Genomic DNA, 23,082 nt, shown 5'->3' with positions numbered 1-23,082 from the left:
GTTTCCAGCACAGGCTGTGATCAGTCGCCCGCCCTCCAGTTCCTCATGCATCTTAAAATTCCTGTGCTTATACCCCTCCTTCTCTACTTAACTGGTTATTTCCCAGAGGGAACCTGTTATCACCAAAGTGTTTTCTTGACTCAATTGTTCAGGCATAATTCTGTGAGGCACTGTCCAGCTGGTACAGGGGGTGTCACAGCAAAGCATCCTGCAGTATCATTACAGTGATGGGAGCAGAGAGCCCTCAGCATGTTTCAAAACATTGTTGATACGGACTGTAAGGACCCCTCCTCAGCAGAATGTCAAAGGTCTGCTTTTTCTTGCTATGTTTGCCCTAAGGAATTTACTTTTTACAGTTTAACTGCATTATTAGCCATAATGTAATCACTGTTTAGCACTTTTTGCAGTTCATCTTTGCCAAACGTAGGATGCAGTGTCTCCTGACTCCATTTGAAGTGAAGATTTTCAAAGTGAAAAAATGTAAAAGCATTTGACATAATTTAAAAAGTGGAAAACCTGCTTACAAATATAGTATTATGCATTTTTTAATTCCCTTACCTCTTCAGCTGACTTTTTTTTAATTTTAAATAGCAGATACTACATTAAGTGGACTGCTTGTTTCAGTAGTTTTAACAACTAATTTTACTAGATAGCTATATAAATTTGAATAGTATTTTGCTTCTCTGTTAAATTCAAGGGAAAGAACTGGCATTGCAACTTCTGTCCCTTAAACATGCATTATTGCATTTTCTATGGTTTTGCATAATAGTAATATTGTGAAACATCTGTAGTATTCACTTTGCATACATTTTGGCAGGTACAGTACCTCACCAATGTGGCAACAAGAGTATAAAAACATGGGAAAAAGTCATCCCTGTTTAAACTTAATTCTGTGTATCACTGGGTCAAAGGAGGTGGTAGTCTGTCAGTGAAGAAAAACATACTGGATTTTTTTTTCTCTATTAAATAGCTGTGGAAGTTATGTTAAAAACGAAAAAGGGTTATTTTTCTTTTGTAGAAGTTTTCCTTCCCTAATAAAATAGAAAAGTCTGTTCATGTATTATTTAAAGTGTCTTCCAAGAAACACAACTGCAATACTGGTTGAAAGAGAAAAGGATTACTATCATTTAAAGGAAAGAAATGGAAAATCTTTAAGGTCATTTCTTTTCATGACAAAGAAACTTTAAAAGCATGGCAGACAGGATCTTCAAAGGTTTTAAAGTCCTGTCATCAGCTCCCAATCAATAGGAGTTAGATACCCAAATTAGGAGTTCAGTTCAAGTCTTCAAAGGTATTTGGGTGCTTAACCTCCTTTTACCTTTCACATCACTTCTAAGAATAAAACGGCAGCTCGATTGAAAACATTTTGATGCAGTCCCTTCATGTCCAACACCTGGATAATCTGTAGCACCCTCTGATAATTAGTGTAGTGAATACTTCTCTTGAAAGTTTGTTACTTGTTAGAATTTGTGCAGAGTTGGTCATGTTTATGAAATCGATTTTCTTTGTGAAACAAAAATTTGCTTTACAGTTTGTTTAGTAAGAAAAAAAAATCAGAAGTACACTGTATAGCATTTCAGTACACTGAAATAACATTAATCAAACAGAGACTGATAATTCCGGTGAATCTGCAAAACTCCAGAGTCTGTATTAACTGAGGATGTGGATGAAACTGATTTCTTTGTAAAGTTACACAGGTACTGTTCTACACCTTGACCTTCCCAGTCTGTGATTGAACATTTACCTGTGCACGATAAGGCTCCAGACAGATAACTGATACTACTATCATTGTAACAACCCAGACACCATCTATAATATGCAAAATATGTTTCCTATCATAGATATTCTCTGCACTATAGCTTCTCTCAAAGTTGCCAAGCATCCACCTAAAGGAGGATCCTGCTGAGAGCTATGCGGCGCAGTTAGAACCACCCCTGCTTTATTATTATTTTTTTTTAAGTGTTTGTAGAAATCTTAGATGGTTCCTATCTACTTGAAGTGCTCTCTCTGATAGCAGTGCCTGGGGCATACACAGTGGAAGTGGCAGTGCCCTGTGTTAACATGGAAATGCTGTTTGTTTGCAGTCTTGAGTCACTGAATCCTTCCTGTCAAGCCGAAAGCTTTCATTATAATGCAGGCACTTACCATCTCCACAGCCTGCTCTTGAGTGACATCAAAACATAAGCTGGAATTTGTCATTATTATTGTCATATGCCTCAGAGTTCATGAATGGGCCGTGGAACCCAAAGCCTTGGGCGCTGAGTGGCATGTTTGGTCTTTTGGAGGAACAATTCTGCCTCTGGTCCAACATTTGCATCTCTGAGACAGTTGTCACAGCTGCTCCCGGTAATGTTGACTGTCATGTTTTTAGTGCAGAAGCACCTCGTCTGAATAGCTAGGCAGTGGTTACACTCCACATTTTACAGATTTTCTCTTTGTTCTGTATCAGTCCGGCCTTTCTTCAGAGTTGGTGCTGAGAGCTGATAGCTTTGGGGAGGGAAGTGGATGGGGCAGAGCAGACACATTTTCTTTCCTGCCTTTTTTATATGCAACTTGGGGCCCTTGGTGGCTCTAAAGGGCAGCCCCTGCTGCCCTGCTGTCAGTCCAGCTCCCAGTGCCAGAACCATCCACAGGATTCTTGCTCCTGCCACTGCAGAGGGGCAGCTGCTGAGCAGGAGGAAATGAGTCTCAGCAGGCACAAATCTATTGCCTGTGTTTTTATTCTATCTATTTCTTTCAAATGGAAAACAATCCGAACAGTTTCTGAGGATGAGGGATATAAATCTGTCTGCTGCTATTTATACCGTGCTCGTCACTACAAGTGTCTAAATGCTTAAAGTATATATTTGCTGCCTAACCTGAGGTGGTCTTCAAGCCTCCTGGGCTGTCACAAGCAGGCATGTCTCAGACCAAGAGCAAAGAGGAGTCCTAGGGGATGTCCAGGTCTCATTCTTCCTCCTGCTCAGGCTGGGGCAGGTTGGCTCTTAAGCTCGAGACCCCTGGGGCATTGGAGGGTGGTAAGATGGACCTCTCTGCCTGACACTGTTGAATGGTGATCCAGAGGAGTGACTTGCATCAGTGCAATAAGCATCTGCCTTATTATCCATTAACACTGAAAGGGAACATTTTGTGTTCTGAGCCTCGCAGACAGTGCTGGGAGTGCTCTGCTTGTTTGGGTGGGTAGACAGCAGTGCATGTCTTTTGAACAAGGTTATAAAAAATGGATGTGTCTGTTCTGGCTAGTTATTTTAATAAATAACTTCCCTTTGCTTTTATTTGAATAATAAGATACCCCCTTTCTGTCTGATCTCTTTCAAACATCCACTTTCACCACGTGTGCCTACATGTTACTCTTTATTCCCATATTCTACATGGACATTCAAACAATATTAAAACCACTGATTCATTGAAATACTTTATAAACTGTTGTTGTTAGTCATTTTTGTATTGACCGAATTTTTCATTGGTAATATTGTTGGCAGTAGTCCATGTCTGCTTGGCTGGAGGCCAGTTTAAGCTAGGCAGGATGAGCCCTATTGTTCAGCAGACTTGGATTTTGTTAAACTCCCTAACAGAAATATGTGTCAGGAGATTTGCAGCTATAAATTGGATCATGTTGGTGAGGTTGGGAGCTCGCTCAGTGCGAAATTGAACATTTCGCCATGCCTGTTGCTAAATGTGTTTGTGCATGTTTCCTCCATGGGTTTCAAAAAACAAAAGAAAAAAAAAGAAAAATGTATGAAAAAAGCTGAACCTGTTGAGCTCTGTCTTTACCTTTTACAGCTGGTACTTTCTTTAATGTTGAGTGGTTGAAAAATGCATCAATGCTTGGTTTTGTGTACTGAAATGCTAAAAGCAAGTGTGTTTTCCCTTTTCTCTCTGTGTCTTACAGGCAGTCAGATGCCACCGCAGCCTCCTGGCAGCCAGTCAGAATCCAGCTCCCACCCTGCCTTGAGCCAGTCACCAATGCCACAGGACCGAGGTTTGTTAGGTGCTGGGGCTTTTTCAGCTGGTGCCAAATGCAGCCTTCATTTTAAGCTGCACATTAGCAATGTGGGATTTCCTGGTATTTCTTTTCTTTTCCCCAGGAAAATAACAACAGTCTTTGTTGTAAAGGGCTTGGGGGGTTTCCGTCTCTGGGGAAAGAGCAACCGAATAGCAGGTTTTACCAAACTATAATTGAAAACAAGGATTTCTCAAAATGCAGTGAATGCCCAGGGTATAAAGGCAGTTTCTGTAAATAGTTGAGTTGTGTCCTGGAGAATACAGCTCTTTGTTGTCTATCTTGGAATTAAGATGTAGAGAAAGAGTGCTAACTAGAAGCAGTTTTGCTACTGTTCTTAAAATTGTCATCTCTAATTTATTTGCATGGACACGATAGTCCTTTAGCCAGTTCTAGGATAAAAATATCTTTAAATATAAAGGGAAATAAAATATTTAGGTCAAATGGTTCAAACATTTGGAAATCTTGCTATGGAAAACCTTGCAGGCAAGAGCATTGTGCTCCCTTAGCATGCTCAGAAAAAATAAGCAGAGCATTTTTAAGTTAAAGTTACCTTTTATAAACTTTAAGCCCTTTTTCCTTTCACCTCTTTTCTCCCTAGCTCATGGGAGATAGTTGTCACAGCTTTGTTGTGTGGCCATACGTGCGATCAATTGCTGTAAACTGGGCATCCTGTCCATGCAGTGGTTAACATGTGCCAGTGACAGGCTTGCAAAACAGACACATGATAACTGTGATAAACATGGAGTTATTTATGAAATGCCCCTCCTAAAATGTCTTGCTTCCAGAAATATCCCAAGTAGCACCATATGGGGATACCATAAATACTAGAAGTTTTCTCACAGTGAAACAAGTTGAACTCACAGAATGACAAATTTCTGGGATAGCATCCAGGAGGAGCTAAGAGGACTCACAAAGAAGAGCAGAGAGTCTTAATTTTTGCTATTTTTCTGGGTTGAATGTCTCCTCCTCCAGGAATGCTGATTAATGAGAACATGAAATACAGAATTTCGTGCTCATTTGTTTTGTTTCCTTTTCAGTCGTTCTTCATACTCAGTTGTTAGTTCAGGGACATATTTTCCCATTAAAAAAAAAATCAGAATAACGTACATGTTTGGTGAAAAAAAGAGTGGCCTCAAAACCCAATACAAATATATGATGCTTTGTGGGATAGAAATGTCACAAGATAGTAGGAATGGATCAGATGGAGGCTTTGAAGACCCAAACATCTCAGAAAGATGTGTGCATTTCCTGGCACAACTGGGTCTTGGCATAAAATGTTATAGTGCCCAATAATAATTATTTCTGCAGTGAGTGTTCCTCGCCTGGCTTTGGGGGACAAGTTACACAGGTCTGACAGAGATGGAAGGATCAAACCTCTCTGTTCTGCTGTAGAAGAAAACTGGGGTTCAATGTATAGTCAGGAGAGGCAGACAGGTACTCAGAAGTAAAACAGAAGACAGCTGCCATAATTGGGAAGTCACACAAGTAAGTAACAGTGAGGGAAGTAAAATTTACAGATTGATTTTGAGTTTTTTTCCTCTCTGCAGTGAGAGTTGTAGGTATGTTCTTTGAGAAAATGCATTTAGGAATGTTGCAGGTTTTGCACACTTCATATGCAAAATCTGGTCTAATGTGCGTGATCCTTGTGATTCAGCTTGTACAAGAAGTCCATTTGTTTCATGCAGGAGATTCAAAATTTGTAACTAGCTAGGTCATATTGATTTTGCAGAACATGTTCCCCAAAGCTTCTCTAAAGTCTGTGCTGTACACGCATAAACATGCGTGCATTCCCTTTTGTGCCCTGTCATTGATTAGAGGCTCCTTTGAAATGGAAAACTTCACCTTTTAAAAAGGCTGTTACATTAGTTGATTCCTTTGCTTGCTTGAACTGGTTTCCACAGAACTTGAAGAAAGGAAGGAGGGGGAATGATGGGGACTCAAAGGGAAGGTGCTTGTCATTTACTGATAAAAACCTGAGCAGAAAATCGTTGCTGCTAAGGACACCTGATCCTTGGGCATTTGTTACAGTAATTTAAACTCTCAGGTTACTGATACACTTTCTCCAAAAAAAGAGAAAAAAAATTAAAGGAAAATGAAAACAAAAACCCCTGAGACACTCCATAGGATAAGGTAATATTGTTTGTTTTCACACTTTGTATAGCATTTCTTTCCTTGTTTAGAGACAGAATTGGATGACCAAAAGACTACTAATTATTGCTTGAGTAGAATCCTCGGTTCTCAGTACTTGAAAAAAATGTTATTTATCAGCTATCATGAAGAATGACCAATGGGTGGAGTCTGAGCTGTAGTAATTTTGGATGCTCAACCACTACCTTGAACCATTAAGTTTACACATATTTATTTTTTTGTTAAAGTGTTTGGTTATATTTTACCATGCTTTCCATAGTTACTCCGCACCTTTCTGGGATTTTTATGTTTGCCTGCCTAAAACTCTACATCCCCTGTGTCACAATGCAGCATGAAGCAATGACCACTTTTTTACATGTACATTCTGTGTGTGAAAGTAGGGGCATACTAATGTAGTGCATATATACAGTAATAGAAGTTTCCTGGAGGCTTGGATATTTTTGTGTTCCTCAGGTTTCTTTTTATATGACTTCTTTCATACTTTTTGAAATAAACATTAAAATGCTTACTTCTAAAAAATAATTTTTGATATTTTCATGTCCTGCTCAAACTGTAGAGCATTTCGACCTGACCAGTGTAAATGTAGCCTGCTATTCTAGGTACTTCCATTCTTGTCCCTCAACCCTTGTCCCTCAACTGGTCACTGTTATTTGATGCCCAATCAGTGAAATAGTTTACACACATTGTCTACCTAAGAAACAAGAAATTGCACTTATTTTATGTACATAACCTATTTCTTAGCTGAGATGACTTGGAAAGCAGTGGGACTTGCAGTCAAGTCCCATACATTTTAAAGAACTGTTAGAGCTGGACAGCTGTGGAGACAGACTGGTGTCAGAAGTCCTTTGAAGAAGCAGGAGTGTGTTTAACTGCTGCTGAATCCCAGCAGTTACCATTACTTGAGGCTACCATAGTGACAGTGTAGCCATGACTACTTGAGGTAGTCATCGAAACTTGCTATGTTTTTGGGAGTAAGGAGGATGCACATTGTGCTCTCCCTTTATAATAGACCTACTCCAGACTTTCATTTATATGATCAAAAGTAGGGGCTTGATAGTTTGTGTTTATTGAAGTCAAAGTTCTATATCAACTTTCTTTGCATCAGCCCCAGAGGTGGGGCAGCAGTAATACCTCAGCTGTCATAATCATTCAGCAAATACTTGAGGTGCACAGTGACTTGAGTTCCCTATGTTCAGCTGTATCTACTTATTTGTTTGGGTTTCAGAAGCTGTGCTTTGAGGATGTCCTTAGTAGCCAGTACTACAAGCTCAAGGAGTTAGAAGCTATTTCTAGGGATCATATAGAAGCCCAGCACACCCCAAATGACCCTCTAAATTAGTTTTCTGAATCTGCAGCCTGAAAAAGAAACTTGGCCATTATCTTATACTCCTGTTGTTACTTTTGTAAACTAATGAAGATTTCTGTCTGCTTATATGAACACTCACCTGTGCAAGCACTGTGCATAGGAGAGTATTTGTCATAATAATGTTGAAATAGGCACTTTTACCCCTGCAGGAATTAATGATTTTTTACATAATTCTGAAAAAAACTTAAAAAACTTACCTGCTTTTAAATAGTATTTTCATGCTTATGCAGTTGGATATGGAGATGTCAGGTTTCAGTCTTATATTAAAATAGTGAATTGGGAGCTCCTGAAAACCATTGAATTTAATGAAAACAGTTAATGACTTCACATTATTACTCTAGCAACCACTCTCATAATGGGGATACTTAAAGAAGCCTTATTTATTAGTGCAAATGTATATGGGTCAGAATTAATTTTTAAAAAATCTTTAATTGTTTTCCCCTTATAATTTTCACAGCGGTACATAGTTAAATATTCATGATAATGCTGATGATATGCTAAAGGTCTGAAATAGATCTGGAGTCTCAAAATCAACACAGGTTATTTAACCCTTTTCATCTAATGCACCATTGGGGACTTGCGGAGTGAAATCCCAGAGCACTGGAATAATTAGAAGATAGTAATGAGGATTTAATTAGTCCTTGAGATATGCTGAAATAGGACCACTGAGAACTTTTCTTTTTGGACATGGATTGCAAGCAGAATTGATGCAGTTGCAGCTGCTGTGATGTGCTGGAAAATGTATTCCATTGCTGGAGGCAGTTTCATGGCAGCGTTCTGTGCCTGTCAGATCTATGTGGACAGTGCCTGGAGTAATCACCTCCAAAATTGTTGAATAGAAGTTGCCGCCTTCTCCTATCACCTTCTCCTAGTACTTTTTCATTTTTTTCTTTTTTGTGTCATTCTCTCTGTTCTACCTTTACTTCACTCCGTGGTTGACATCCAGCTTTTGAGGAGTGTTGTACAGTTGTGTGCTCTGTTAGAAACATCTCACAGCCAGGGACAAGGAGTAAGAAACTGCATGCTCTTAAGAGTACAGGTGTTACACTAAGCAAAATTTGGATCCTTTTTGACACTGCTGCTTGTAAGGTTTATCCTCAGATCATGTCCTTATTTAGTATTAGACCTTCACAGAAGTGATATTTATCAGTAGCTGCAATGTAGTAAATTTAAATAGCTTTTTTGGCAGTCAAGATGTTATCCAGTAAGAGGTTGTAACAGATGGGATGTGATCAGGCATTTTGATGTTCTCTTTGTGCTTCTCTACAAGCACTAAGTAGCAACTGAATTCCTGTAACTAAAATTTCCTAATTTACCCATTAGGTTTCATACAGGTACTTTCCTCCCCTTTAACTGTTTTCTGGGCATGCTTATTTGTACACGGTCATTACATAAATTCCACTGTCATGCATTTTCTTCTAACGAAATATAAATGTTTTTGCTTGTGTGGAAGACACAGAATACCAATCAGGTGTTTTGCACCTACAGTTCCTGATCAGATTTATGGCTTAATACTGACATTGCATGGTAGAGATTCTTTTCCCTGAAACCTATTTTCTTCTTAAAAAGAGAAACCAGAAGGAAGAAAATAGATCAAAGAATTCTTATTGCAACAAAAAAGATACTGTCGTTTGCTTTTAGATCTTAAAAAGACTTTTTCCCTGAGAATACGTTTTTTGCTCTCATTTGGGGATTTGGGATCTATTCAGAGCACTGAGGAGCTAGAGAATAAAATGATTCTTGTCATTAACATTCTTCTTCTTGCCATGTTAACGATGATACCACTTAAGGTTAAATCAGACTTGGTAATAAGTTTACTTGATGTAGACTGAAGTGTTTCAGGCTCTTAAAGAAAGATGCTTGAGACATGCATAGAGTGCAAAGCCACAGGTATGTTTGAGTGCCTCTTCTGCACACAGCGTACTCCAGGTGGGTCAGTGCAGGGGAGCTGAGCTCTGTCTGGTATGCAGGAGCACTCTGCCAGGCTGGGTGGTAATCATGCCTGGAGAACTGGGGTTACAGGAGCTGTGCCCTCAACAAAGAGAAAAAGTGCATCGTGTGAGTAGGAAAAGCATGTTTTAGTTGAAACTGTCACACTAGCTCTGTAAAACATCCCTTTTTTATCTTAAGGCGCATGATGAGGTAGGAACATGATGCATAGGAGTACACAGAGCAGGCCTGTATGTGAAGGCAGAGCCATGCAGTAAAGCCAGGCACTAAGCTTTTTTGGTGACTACATTCCTTTCTCAACTTAGTAAGTGCTAAATTTATCAACAGTCTTTAAAAAAGACAGGGCCATCATTCGTTTGTACCTCTGTATTTTTAATTGGATTGTAAAAGTGGAAGTGCACCGAAAAGTAATGTCACTGTGATAAGCAGTTTTTTCTAATGTGTATATGCTATTTTTTTTGCTATTTTGATGAGCAGTGCATGGCAAAAAAAGCTTACAATATGTGTACTTTGATTAGCAATCAACATCACTAGGATAAAAAGTTTCTATTTTTCTCTCTGAGCTGTGGAGTGCATAGTTTTGTGTCTGTTTGTCTCTCAAGTGTTTGAGGAAAACCTGCTTTTCTTGCCCAGAAGTATTAGAAATAATGTTACTCTGCCAAAACAGGTTAATTCTTAAAGAAGTCAAGCGCTATTTCAGGATGCTGGTTCCAGACTGTGCTTGGATTTCAGACATACACCAACCAGTCTCAGCTTTAGGTTGATCTGATTAGTTGTGGCCTATCCTAAATATACAGCAGGCCATCTGCAAGAAGAATCAAAGGACAAAAGGGTATGATTTACATATGATAAGCTATGCTGGGAGACAGCAAAACTGCAGAAGTAGGATGTGAAGAAGGTAATAATATCTGTACAATCAAAACCCAGAGTGAGGTCTCAACAAATAAATTTTGTATACTAGCAGCTGGTCATTGCACTTTTCTTGGTGATGTTAAATCCTGTTATACTTGGAGATGAATCTTTATTTCATTTTTTAAACTAAATTGGGGATTCTCTTTTTGAGTTTAGGGAGTAGAATTGACTTATTCTGAGAGAGTTTATATAGTTGCCAGCAGAGAGACTTCTCAATAGAAAAGTTTCCACTGACTTCATTAGGCAGCCATCAAATTCCCTGCCTCTGGGCTCAGGGAGCAAGATAAGCTACAGCAGTTACTGATGAAGAACTTGACAGAGTGGCAGTCAATGTTGCTGTCACATGCTTGATGTAAAATTACTGGATATGATCCCTGTCCCTGGGAGAGCTTCTCATCATGGCCTATAAACTGGGACCTGCCAGTGGTCTGCCTGTTCGAAGCACCATGGTTGTCAGGACACTACTTCCTCAGTACCTAAATTAACCTTTTTATGAAGCTTCTGTAAAGATAAACAACCTCTAATCTAAGACTCTATATGTCTTTTTTAATTAAAATACAGGACAGTGAATTGAAATCTATATAATGTATATATTAATAGCTAACACTGGATAATTCCTACCATCCCAAAGGATTCCAAAAGAATAAACACTCATCAGGGAACAGCTGCAAATCAAGGAAAGGAAAAAATCAGTCAAATCATAAATCATGGTAAAAATAAGACTGAAGCAAAGGCATTTTGGGACTGAGGACAACACACTGATTTTGTGTTTGTGAAAGAAACAGTATGATTTATTTTACATATGTGCAACAGAAGACACATCATGTATATTTTAGTCTTGTCCACAAAATATATGTAGTAATATTCAATATATTTACTTCATGAAAAGGAATATCTGAGTTGATTCAGGGAACCTTTGAACAGCAGGTTTCTGGGGAGGGTAAAATTTTCAAACCTGAAATTTAGACCATTTAGCCTGCAGGCTTTGCACATTACACCTTACAAAATGCTCCTTCCTTGCTGTCCTCCATGATTTTCCTAAGTGTGCACATTATTAGCGAAACTTAGACAAATGTTGATTGTGCAAAGCAGACTTACTCCTCAGATTTTTCATTTTGCTGCTGAGATTAATTCCAGCAGCCCAAGCTACCTACTGAAATTCAGGATTTCCTGTGGTGGCAGCTGGGAGGGCAGGGTGGGCTTTTGTCCTGCAAGTCACTGTGACCCTGATTTTTCAAGCACTAAAGTAAAAGCTTCTTGTGTAAAGTATATTACAGTAACAAATTATGTGTAAAGTGGTGGATGAGCAATGTGTTTTTTGTTTAGTCTGTGCATGAACATCTCCACAAATGTCTTTCCTTTGTCCTCAGTATAGCACTTAAAATTTGCATCAGAGAGCATTATGCAAGGTTTGCATTAGGAAAGGTTGGATATTTCTTCCCCGGCTACCATCTGGGTAATCTGTCTGATCCTTCCCCAGATTCTAATTTATCAGTGATAGATTATATGAATTTCAAGGCTAGGCAGTAGCAGAGGGAGGTTTAGGGGTGGGAAAAATTTAAACATTATTGCATGCTATACATAGACTGGGTTTTGTAATATCAGAGAGAGAAGCAGAGGAGATTCAGCCAGTTAACCTAATAGCACAGCTGGTAAAACACTGGGGGGTCTGGGTTAAAACCTTAGCTAGGTCATTAGTTTCCATCTTCCCCAAAGCAATTCACATTGTGAAGAGAAGCAGTCTGACAAATAAACAGTGAGAAGACTGTAAGATAGATATTAAGGCATATTAAGAAAATAAAGAAAAATAAAACCAGTCCAGCACTTATTCCTAAACAGAACATCGGTCTTTCTGTGGAAACGAGAAATGCTGCAGTGATCTTTGCAGGAAATCCTAATTTTGCTGTGGTGATGTTTTTCTTTACTGCTGTTTCACACAAGCTAAGAAACATTCTTTCTTGATGTGAAGAAATGTGGTGGTGGTGGTACTGCAGATATTAGCAAATACCATTGTAAAAATAAATTGTCCAGATACCAAAGGGAAATCATACCACTGTTACTCTAGCCTAGAGAACTTCAGATGGTTTTAGTGGTACTCTACTCTGATGGACTTGGAGAAGCTGGCAAGCTTTATGCGGGTTCTTATGTGGGCTGAAAAAGAGAGCTCAGTGTAGAAACTTGATTATGTTTTTTCATGGTTAATGGAGAAACATTAGAAGAACTTCTAATTAGAAGAAGAGCAGTTCATTAGAAGAAGAGTTCTCAGAAGAACTGAGAGTGAACGTCTGAGGAAGGAAAGTTTGCCAAAAACTGTATCATGGATGTGCAAGCATTTGCTCTTTTTTTCTCAAAGAACTTTCTCCTAAAAACATTTTGGGACTTTAAAAAAAAAAAATAGAATGTGATTGGAGAAAGAAATAAGAAATTTTAAATACTTTCTTTCAGCTTCTATAAAATATTATATCCAAAGATACTGTATTGGTATACTGCAGTGGTACATTTTTTTTATTTTATTTATTATTTCTTTTATCTGCCTATTAACTGGACAGGAATATTAAGAATTAGTATTTGCATTGTCTAAATGAGATTGACACTGCAAGCTCAGCCACTCATGCTCACCAGCCCATCACCCTGTGGTGTGTATTGCTGTCAGATGCTTCACATGTGTCAAACACAGGTCTAGCTGGGCATGTGTTAATAAGGTTGCTTTCTGGAAAATTAAAATATGATTTGAGGTATCTCAAATGTAAAGAAACCTTGTGCCTGCTTGCTCTAGATACTAGATACCAGGTTTTTTATGCCATATGATTTCACTTGATTTACTTGGTTTATTTTCTCATACATTGGTCAAACCTTCACCAGTTTCTTAGTTGCTGTTACTTGTTTAGACCTGTATAACATTTTTGTTTGCTCAGATTTTTTCCAGTACCTAAATCTCTCTTACTGTGTCCTTTCAGTATTTATTTTAAGTAGTACCTCAGGGGTAGGTACCATGCCATTCTTTGCCAGTAATAGGAAGTAGTTTGTTGCCAGGTAGAGCTGGCTCCCCGTAAGCAGTGGTACAACAGTATTTTCTTACATCCTGCTGTCTGTAAACCACACATCTACAGGTCTGACCACGCCATTTGAAGATGTTTGTTCAAGTACCATCTGCACACAACCTGGCTGCATATTTAGGGTTCTGGTATCACAGGCTTGCATGAGAATAACCAACTTTTTCAAGTACTACAACACTCAATCTGTGGGTTGTGTTCTCTTGGATGTTTTCTTGCATTGCTCTGAGGTGTTGACTGTGGACATGTTTAGCTGGGCAAAAACCAAGACATGGTTCACCAGTCTGAAGCTGTCCTTGCCATCCGAAATGGGTGGGCTAGGCAGAGTTTCAGTGTGACTGAATCCTCATCATCCTGCCATGTTAACAGGGTATCAAATCACAGAATAATGCTTTTTTGTTAGTTAAGCTTTACCCTGACATGTCTACCTCAGTGTTGTTTATCCACAGATGAGCTAGATTTGGGAGTCACTGCTTTAGATCTGTTGCAGTTCTGTTGTGTACTCTGGTGAAAATCCTGAGAGAGTGGACACAACCCAAACCACTGTCTGAGGAAGGAAGGTCTGCCAAAAACTTGTGTCATGAGTGTGCAAACATTTGCTCTTTTTTCTCAAGGGTACCGACCAGAGCCTTGCTAAAATACCAAGCATTGGAAATTTCTGTGTTTCTCCCCACACAAAAGTTCTTCCTTTAGAGGTCGTGGAAAATATCTCTTCACATACTTAATTTTTTTGAGCTGATTCATAAGTACAGGATTTTATGTTATTTTTCTGTAATTAGTTGATGATCAGTGTATGCATCCAATCTGTTTCTACTTTTCTTATTCCATGCTTTTCAGGGTAATAAGCCTGTCTAGCTAGTAATAGCCCTTTGTTCATCCCCTGCCCTAGAACAAGGCGAACTTCCTTGTTTCTTACTCAGAAAGGTTCGTCAGTTGTTTTGGTCCCAAGCTCTGTCACTGAGCATGCCCCTCTAAAAGGAGCCATAGCCAGTGTATTTTTTTCTTAGGTAAGTTCACTTTTACAATATACTGTTGCACGTTGTACCTTTCCTCATTTTTTATTTATCAGATGCATAACTTAATGATTATCTGCTATCACTGTAAACTCCAAAGTTTTTGTGAGTTTAAAATGAGTAAGTGTTGCACATGTTTTCAGATTTAATTCATTCATGAAAATTGATGGACTAGACCTGGCTAAACCAAAAGACCTCTCGTTGACCATGGATTGTGTGCCAGTAGACAGTTGCTGTCCATCAGCTGGTATGCAATAACCTGTTCCTTTGCAGCCACTTTCTTTTTGTTTGAGCTTCTGCTTTGCTGTAAGGTTTTTTCATATTCAAGCCAAGATTTTAAAATATCAGAAGAATCCGTCTGAGATTTTACAGCAGCACCCAACACGTTCAGTGGCTGTTTTTCATGGGTAGTGCTAAGGTGATTGTATTCAAGAAACAGATGGGTTTGTATTGGTCAATTTACAAATGTAAGTAAGATAACCTTAGTGCATAATTTCACAAAGCTTTAGTAATTTACTGTTGTATATCTGTTTTGTGTATACATATGCATGAGGGAAAGACAAGGTTTTAAATACTTTCTAAAAGGCATCACACAGGTGGTATTAGCTATATGATGTGTGTGTTAGTGCACTTTAGAACAACAGAAGCTTCGTTTCTGTCTTTTCCTTCATCAAAGGAGCAGAAACACTACTATCATAAGCATTGCTTGGTTTATTTTTTCTCTGTCCTTTGCTAAAAAGAAAGAAGAAAAATAAAAGGCTACCTGACCATTTTAAAACAATCTATGTATGTTCAATTTGAACATGCAAACATATTTTATTATTGTTACGGTGTGATAATTGATAATAGTATGCTACTCTTCCACTGAGAACAAAAAAAACAAACAACCTGCAGAGATGACTCTGCAATGTTAAAATGGTTCTTAATACAGTCATTCTTCACATATGTAAATGTAGTATAAAAGCTAGCTAAAAAGGGAGAGAATGCTTCTGGCAGGGTCACTTTATTCAGCTACTTCTGAAATAGCTTATTTTGCCAAAACTCACTCAAGTGTTTTTTCACTAAGTAATCTTTTGTTGTGATGGCAAGTAAAGCATCACCTCTACCTCTTTTTACCACTAATATTAAGGGAGGGGAGTAGATTTGTTCACTGATGAGTATGTTGCCACTACAATTTCTAAAGGCTTAATTCATAGCTGTTTCCTAGCAGTTTAAAAGACAAAACAACCCACCTTGTTGTCACAGGGGTTGACATGTCAGATGCAGTCTGGCTGTTGAATCACTTCACTGCCATTACTCCAGTGCTCCTCTAATGTAATCCTACTTCCATTCTTTACAGAAGAAAACTTTATCTTAGATCTAATTTTCCAGAAAGAAAATTTATTTCTTTTTGTATTGGCTATAAAATGAAGTTGAACACTAGGGAAAATGTGTGTAAATAAGGAAAAATGAATGTATGCCAGCTGCTCCCTTTCATTTCTGATAAGATTTTTAGAATTGATGTTGTTTTTTTCTTTATGATGCATGAATGTTAATGTATTGACGGAGAACCCTTTTCTCTCTAAGACATCTGAGCTTTCTGCAAATATTTAAGACAATTCAAACTCATGCACTCATCTCTGGATGTTGACTGGGCTCTCATGTAGGTTGATTAGGATAGACTCCTCTGTGTTGTAATGGAATCCAGATAACATTAATAACTCTTCTTTGCTACTCCACATCTCATCTGTTGCTGAAAGGACTCCTCTGCTCTGTGGAAGGATAGAGCACGTCATGTTTCAGTGTACCATACAGACAGTAAAAGGACATAGCATAGCATAGATATTCTTGCTGAATTTTAGGATTACTTTTCCTTACTTCTTTATCTTCCTTCAAGAGAAGATAGCAAAGCCAACCTTGATTTGAAAGGAATCCTACACCCTCTGAGATGATGAAACTCATGCCTCATGTCAAAAGCAGTTTAGGAGTGTGTTCCTTTTTTGTTGTGTTAATTGACATCTTTATTAAACTGAGGGTAGAGCATGAGTTTGAGTAGTATTCTCACAGTTATCTCTGCTCTTGAGTTACTGGCATGTCCCTGGCTTGGTTTTGGCAAGTGTTCCCTGAGCCACAGCCCAGAGCATGGATAAGGCAGGACAAGGGACTTTGCACAGAAGTAATACTGATAAGATTACCAGGACTGAGTGGAAAGGTTTATCTGGATGGACACAAGTGTCCCACTCTCTTCCTGGCATGTTTTATGACTGTACACATAGCTGTACATCTATTCCACAGCATCCAAAATCAATGAGGAAGAAGAAGAAGAGGTCTGAAGAAGAGGTCATTTGAGTAGAAACACTTATTTTTATTTATTACTCTGGTCCCTTGAGAAGCCTTTTTGCCAACAACAGAGCTGTTTAAAAGTGATAATTTCCATGTTTTTCATAAGATATTAGTCCATGTTTTCCATTAGCTTCAATAACCAGCATTACTACTGGAAATTACTGTTCCAGTAGCTATTCAGTGTATCACCATTCCTTGTGGTGTCAAGTACTGCTTGCAGTAATAACGGGGCTCAAAAACTTTAATTACTAGCACATTTGGAAAGTTACGTCATATAGATTTAAAGCTGAACAGAAAAAAAAACCTCACTAGACACAGGAGTAACTTTCTTATTTTTATAATAAAAACCTTAGTGTGACCAGTACAAATTTTTTCATTCAAATGGATCCCACAAGAGTGATATATATGGTGTGTGTCAGGAACATGGGCATTTATTTTGCACAGACATACGATTGTATTAGGTTTCTAAATTACTTACAGCACTCTTAGCAGAAGATGTAGGCTTTGTAATGAGAGTTGTGGCCAGAGTGAAACTGCTTTAAAAATCAAGGGGTCTGCTTCAAAATAAAGCTAAATGGAGAAGGGCATGCATGTTTTCCTTTGCAGAAGTGTGGAGTTTTCCAACCAGTACAGACCAGGTTCCAAGCTGCCATTTTGCACTCATTTTTTTTGCTGTGTCAATGTCTGCTCTACCTCCAGAGCAAGTGCCACGCTCTAACTTTGCAGTTTGGGAGTGATCAAGTTCCTTGTCTTGGGGCTTGCACAAAGATCAGGAAAAATTGATGCATATTCTGCAAAATCTTGCAGTTGGAGTTTTAGCACAATATGGGTTGAGCTGTTCATAGCACAAAGAACTGGGCACAAGGGGTGCAAAGCCATCTCTCCTGGCTTTTCTCCTTAAAACCTGCACCTCAATGTTTTCAGTTATGAGTTGGATCACGTGTCTGGATATGGCCCAGAAAAAATTTTCTCTCTTCATTAATCAAGCATTGAGTGTCTGGCAGTGGGGGAGAGGCTGATGTTTGGTGCTAACCAGTGGGAGGACACCCTGGCCCTGTGGAAGAGTTATCCTTTTGTGCCTCTCTCTGGGGCTCCCTCCACACCCAGCACGATGGAAGCACAGCCAGAGCTGGTCTGTGCTATGTGGTATGCACTGGTTTTGCCTCGCAGGGAAATGGAAAGATGAAATTTAATATGCAAGCAGAACAGGAAAGAGAGCGGATTTCCTCCAGAAATAAATAAAAAAAAAAGGCCTAAATTTTGCCAGCACATCCTCTTCAACATTCAAAGCAGCACTAAAACCTTTCAGGGTATAAAACGTCAGAAAACCAGCATCCCTACATAGACATTTCATGGGAAGGATTGCAGGGTTTTTTCCAGTTCATGAAAACTTTAAAACCCCACTACAAAACCCTCTTCTTCCTTCATTTAATAAGGCTTAGTTCTGTTCCTTCATGTGAAGCTTAAATTTGATACTGTTTCACTAGGTCTCTTGCTGTAGCTTTTGAACTTTAAATTAAATTTGGATTCATTAATACATTTACAAAAGGGAAAAGGAGAGAATGCAGTGGAATGTGCAGGGGAAAGACTAGAAGAAGGACCTAGAGCACAAATACAGAACAAAACAACTGTCACTTCTGGCTGCTATGACTAGTCTTCACACAGAGGTAAATTTTAGCTCTGGTGAGTTTGTTGGCAATAGAGGAGATTTTACAATGGGTTTCTATATGCTGAATTGAGGCATTTTGGTAGCGACATACAATTTTGGAAGATGTGATGCTCTCGCCATAAGTCATCAGGCAAATTCCCTAGTACTGCTAATTAAGTAATGCATATAATTACCTTTTTTTTTTCCTAAAAGTTGTTTCCATTTTAAAATTAACACCCGTTTGTAACTAAGCAGGACTGCCCTGTAAAGTAATGGTTTTCAAACCTTATGTACAGGTTTTGGTGGTTGAGACATCGTTGCTGATTTGGAGATGTGTTTGGTTTTGTTTTCTGGGTATTCTTAGCCTGAGATAACTAAAAAGGGTTAGTTTATTTTAATGCCAAAGATTTATTTTTTTAAAAAATAAAGAACAGTTACCTGAATATTAATTTTTGCTTTGGTGCTTTTCTCGCTATAGGTTTTATGGCAGGCATACAGAGGAACCCCCAAATGTCACAATATGGACCTCAACAAACTGGACCTTCCATGTCACCACACCCCTCACCTGGAGGTCAAGTGCATCCTGGAATTGGTAGCTTTCAGCAGAGTAATTCAAGTGGTACTTATGGGCCCCAGATGAGCCAGTATGGACCACAAGGTAAAATGCTTGCTGGTATTACTATATATATACTATATATATATATATATATATATATATATATATATATATAATATGTGTGTGTGTGTGTGTGTGTGTGCATGTATATATATATGTATGTATATATATGTATGTATGTATGTATGTATGTATGTATTGTGTATGTAAGTAGGTATGTTAAAAACAACAAAAACACACACACAACACTCTCCATTTAAAACAAAAAAATCCTAAACAAATAAAGCTGTATCCAAAGGTGGAGCTGCACCTTGTGGAAGAAGCTGTTTCTGTTATTAGCACTTTTCTCTGTATAAAAATAGTGACCTTAAATTAGGCAAGGAAATGATGAATCTGTGGCATTGCCAGGTCTATTGTTTAGGTGCCCAAGCATGTCATCTCTGTGATGAGGCTGCATTTGAACAAGCATGAAATCAGGGTCACAACACTGATCCCAAAATAGGACTTCTTTTCTTGGATGAAGTCCCAAGGCCAACCTGAAATTGTGTGGTGACTTTGAGGGTAAAGTCTTCTAACAAGGATAATAATACGGTGGCTACTGTGGAAATAGAATATTGAGCTCTAATGCATATGGTTTGTGAATCTTAACTAACCCTTCTGACTGAGAGAGACAGTTCCTTTTATTTTGCTTGTTTGACAGAATCGGTGGGGGTGTAAAACAAAAATAGAATACATAGTTTCTGCCCCTGAACAACCTTGAACTTGTCTATTGTTTTGCCTTTAATGGATAACCTTTATAAAGTATGCATGTGTTTAGGGGTTTAATGAAGTTGAAGTCAAGTCATGGAATATATAAGGGTCAGTATTTTCTTCAGGGGTACATAAAGAAGCTTTTCTATTTCAGCACTTCCTACTGTTGCTTTCTCACTTAAAAGCCTCAGAAAGGACTTGAGCCATCAATGGGAATTTCTGTAGGGTTCAATAACTTTCCATACTAGCAAGGATGGTTATTTCAGTCTCCCAAGTTTCTGAGAGCTAGTTCTGATGTTTGTTTGCAAGGAGCCTTGCTGCCCTACGCAATGTTCCTTTCTGTTTCATCTCTGGGTAGCGTTTGGTTTAGTGTTCTGAGCACAGGGCTACAAGCCAAGATTTCCCAGTTTCTAATTTTGGCTCTGCCTTTTACATCATCTTTCAACTTAGGCAAGTAGATTCATTTCTCTGCTTTGCTTCCCTTAACTATAAAATGGGTCTAGTAATGCCTTATAGCCATGTGTGAAGATTAATTACCTAACTCCAGTTGACTGGTGCTTTCCTTTTATTTGGAAAGCATTTTGTGGCTATAAAATACTGTCCAAGTGCTTATTTTTATCTGCACAGTGAGCAACTAGCTTAACTGGTAAAAAATCCAGTGGATTTATGATGTGCTATCCTGACTTCCAGCTGTACTGCCGCTGCTGAGATTCCGAACCATGGGAATAGTGGGTGTCAAGTGCAGTAAAACATTAGCCATCCACACTGATTGAATGGAAAGGTTTTTGTACTAAATCAATGCATTTAAGTAACATGCCAAATACTACTTTCTTTTTTTGCTTGAGTTCAGCAGTTCTTTTCCTCCCTCTGTAGATGAAAGTGCCTATGTAATGATTTTATGGGTCATGGTCAGGAAGAAACTGCTATTAAAAAGCGAACTTGAGGGACAGGAAGAAAATGAGCATCATTGTCATTAACAGGCCATTTCAGAAGGGTTTGGTGAACAGTATGATGGATGAAAATCACGTTCTTCTGCCAGTGATGAGTACCAGTGCACTGGTATTCATAAAATTAGGGCCTTGCAGGCTGTCAGCTCTATAGGTAACAATTAGACCAGAAGAATACTACATTTTCTCCAGGTTGATCTAACCATTAATAAAATCCAGGGATGAAGATAGCAATATTTCCAATTTATATGTTTACGTGGACTTAAGGTTTTAATAGCATTTTTTCATTTTAAATGAAAGTAATCCATAAGTGCAATTCTTAACATACCCATTACAAAGCATAATCATATGGCAGCGACAATGAATATATAATAATGTTATCCCATTTGCCTTTTTCTGCCAAAACAGGAAATACATTAAAAATTACCTGGGTTGAAACCAAGTTCTTACATTATTAAACTAAAGTAATTCTCACGGATCTGATTTGTTTTCTATGTTTTGTTCACATAGGCCTTCTTCCAGAATATTGTTAAGCTTAGGCTGGGTTTCACAGGACTACTTGTTTTTTCATATATGCATCAAAGCATTCTGGACACTAAGCTTTTGATCCAGCTTTGAATACTGGATTTCACTATGTGCTGTCCTGAAAACAATTGCTCAAGGCTAGTGTCCTCTGTGCAGTGGAATTGCTCACTGTAGTAAAGACTACACCATTAAGTTCAGACTAGAAGTATTAGCCCCCCAGTTCATGAGAGCAGAATGATCCATTTCATGCCTGTGGTTGATTTATTTGATTTTCATGTGTTTACATGACACTTAGAACTATAATAAGGGCAGAATATATTTTCCCAGGAAGCAGTTCTGTAGTGGGTCCTAGTCCAGTTCTGTGAAACCATTTCCTACAAAAATAATAAATGGCTTTGGCTCCACACTTCGTGTGTCTGGGATACAACACAGGAGCATGCAGTACAGAAGATTAATTCCAATAAAAAATTAAATCCTAGCATTTTCCTGTCCCAAAGAATTCTTAAAAAAAAATTAAAGCAGAGCGAGGATGGAAGTTGTTACTGTAAGAATCTACTGAAAGAATCTCTTCAGTTTGTGTTTGGGCAACATCTAGCTCGGGGGCTAATGAAGCTCTGGTCTATGAGCTGACCATCAGACTGCTGCCATGGCAAAATGTCCCTTAAATGCACTCTAGAGAGCAGTCAGATGCCACAGTCAGCTGGATCTTTTAAGGCTGGGGCAGAGAAAAGCTTCCTGTGATTCAGGAAAATGTCTCAGAAATGCATCCTGTCTTCCTAACTTTTCCTACTCAATTCAGCAGTAAGGCTGTTCTGTTGGGGTATAACAAAGAGAGAAATTGCTACTGAATTTGTTTGAACCACAACCCCCAGAGGTTGACTGTAAGTTAAACCCCCCCTTTTGCTTGTGATAAAGTGTGCTTTTAATGTTGGACTCCTTTCACAAAAGCACTTTGCTGTCTAGTTCCCACTGATTTTAATCCTGGATTTTATTTTAAATGGTAGCATTTTAAGGATGAGATGTCCCACGTATCTTGAGAATCTGGAACTCTGAATCCAGACCCACATATGCAAGAGTCTGTGGGGCTAAGGCTTAAATATCAGCTGTATCTTGCTGAAGTCCCGTAGGTAAAACAGTTCAGAGGAATTCAGAACAACATATTTAAATTGTCTGTAGAAGAATAGCTTGATGGTGAAATGCACATTTGCGGTAGTTCTCAAATTTCCCTCTTTTCAGTTTGCCTAGAAATGGCAAGATCTCAGAGCACTTTGTTCAGCAAACCTGAACAAAGTGGACCAGAGTTTCAGCAGTAAGTATGAACATCTGTCTTCGGCAGGTTGTTAGTCAGCTTCTTTCTACTTTATCTTCATTACGCTTTTTTTTTCTTCCTGATTTCTGTTACAGCATTGTTTTTTCTCATGCATTGGAGATGTTGTCTCTCTGGGTAGAATTCTACTCTGCCGAGGGGGAGTTAGAATCAAAAATCCCTCAGATATGGAGGGGAGGAGTTGTTCAGTAGTACTGTGCAGCCGCTGTTGCCAGGCTTGTACCCACTTGAAAAGTGTGGGCTCTTGAACTTGGCTGCCTGACACGTCCAGCTGATGTGGGCTGGCCTAGCATCTGCTGCATTCATTGTGTTTAATGCTGCATCCATCTGTTTTCTGTCAAAGCCACTGCCAACAAATTACTAATCTATTAGAGAAACATGGAAATAAGATTGCACTCCCCATTCCTGGCAATTCCTCTTGTATTTTTTTTGGCTTTTATTTTGCCCTTTTTTTTTTCTCTCTTTTTTTTTTTTTTTTTTTTTCCTTTTTTTTTTTTTT

The 23,082-nt window shown here is 38.6% G+C and overlaps 1 protein-coding gene across 4 annotated transcripts in view; it reads left to right on the top strand.

Moving 5' to 3' along the window:
• ARID1B (AT-rich interaction domain 1B) overlaps nt 1-23,082 on the top strand; it is a 293,784-nt gene that overhangs the window by 207,854 nt on the left and 62,848 nt on the right. For all 4 annotated transcript variants that reach the window (XM_033512733.1, XM_015621230.2, XM_015621231.3 and 1 more), the window contains 2 exons: nt 3,893-3,982; nt 18,897-19,076. In XM_033512733.1, coding sequence (XP_033368624.1) covers nt 3,893-3,982; nt 18,897-19,076 — 270 coding nt within the window. The remainder of the gene's footprint in view (nt 1-3,892; nt 3,983-18,896; nt 19,077-23,082) is intronic.

The sequence above is a fragment of the Parus major genome, chromosome 3 (genome assembly GCF_001522545.3).
Source record: "Parus major isolate Abel chromosome 3, Parus_major1.1, whole genome shotgun sequence".
NCBI classification, from domain to species: domain Eukaryota; kingdom Metazoa; phylum Chordata; class Aves; order Passeriformes; family Paridae; genus Parus; species Parus major.
The sequence above is the reverse complement of the archived record's forward strand: the minus strand, read 5'-3'. Positions and strand labels throughout refer to the sequence as shown.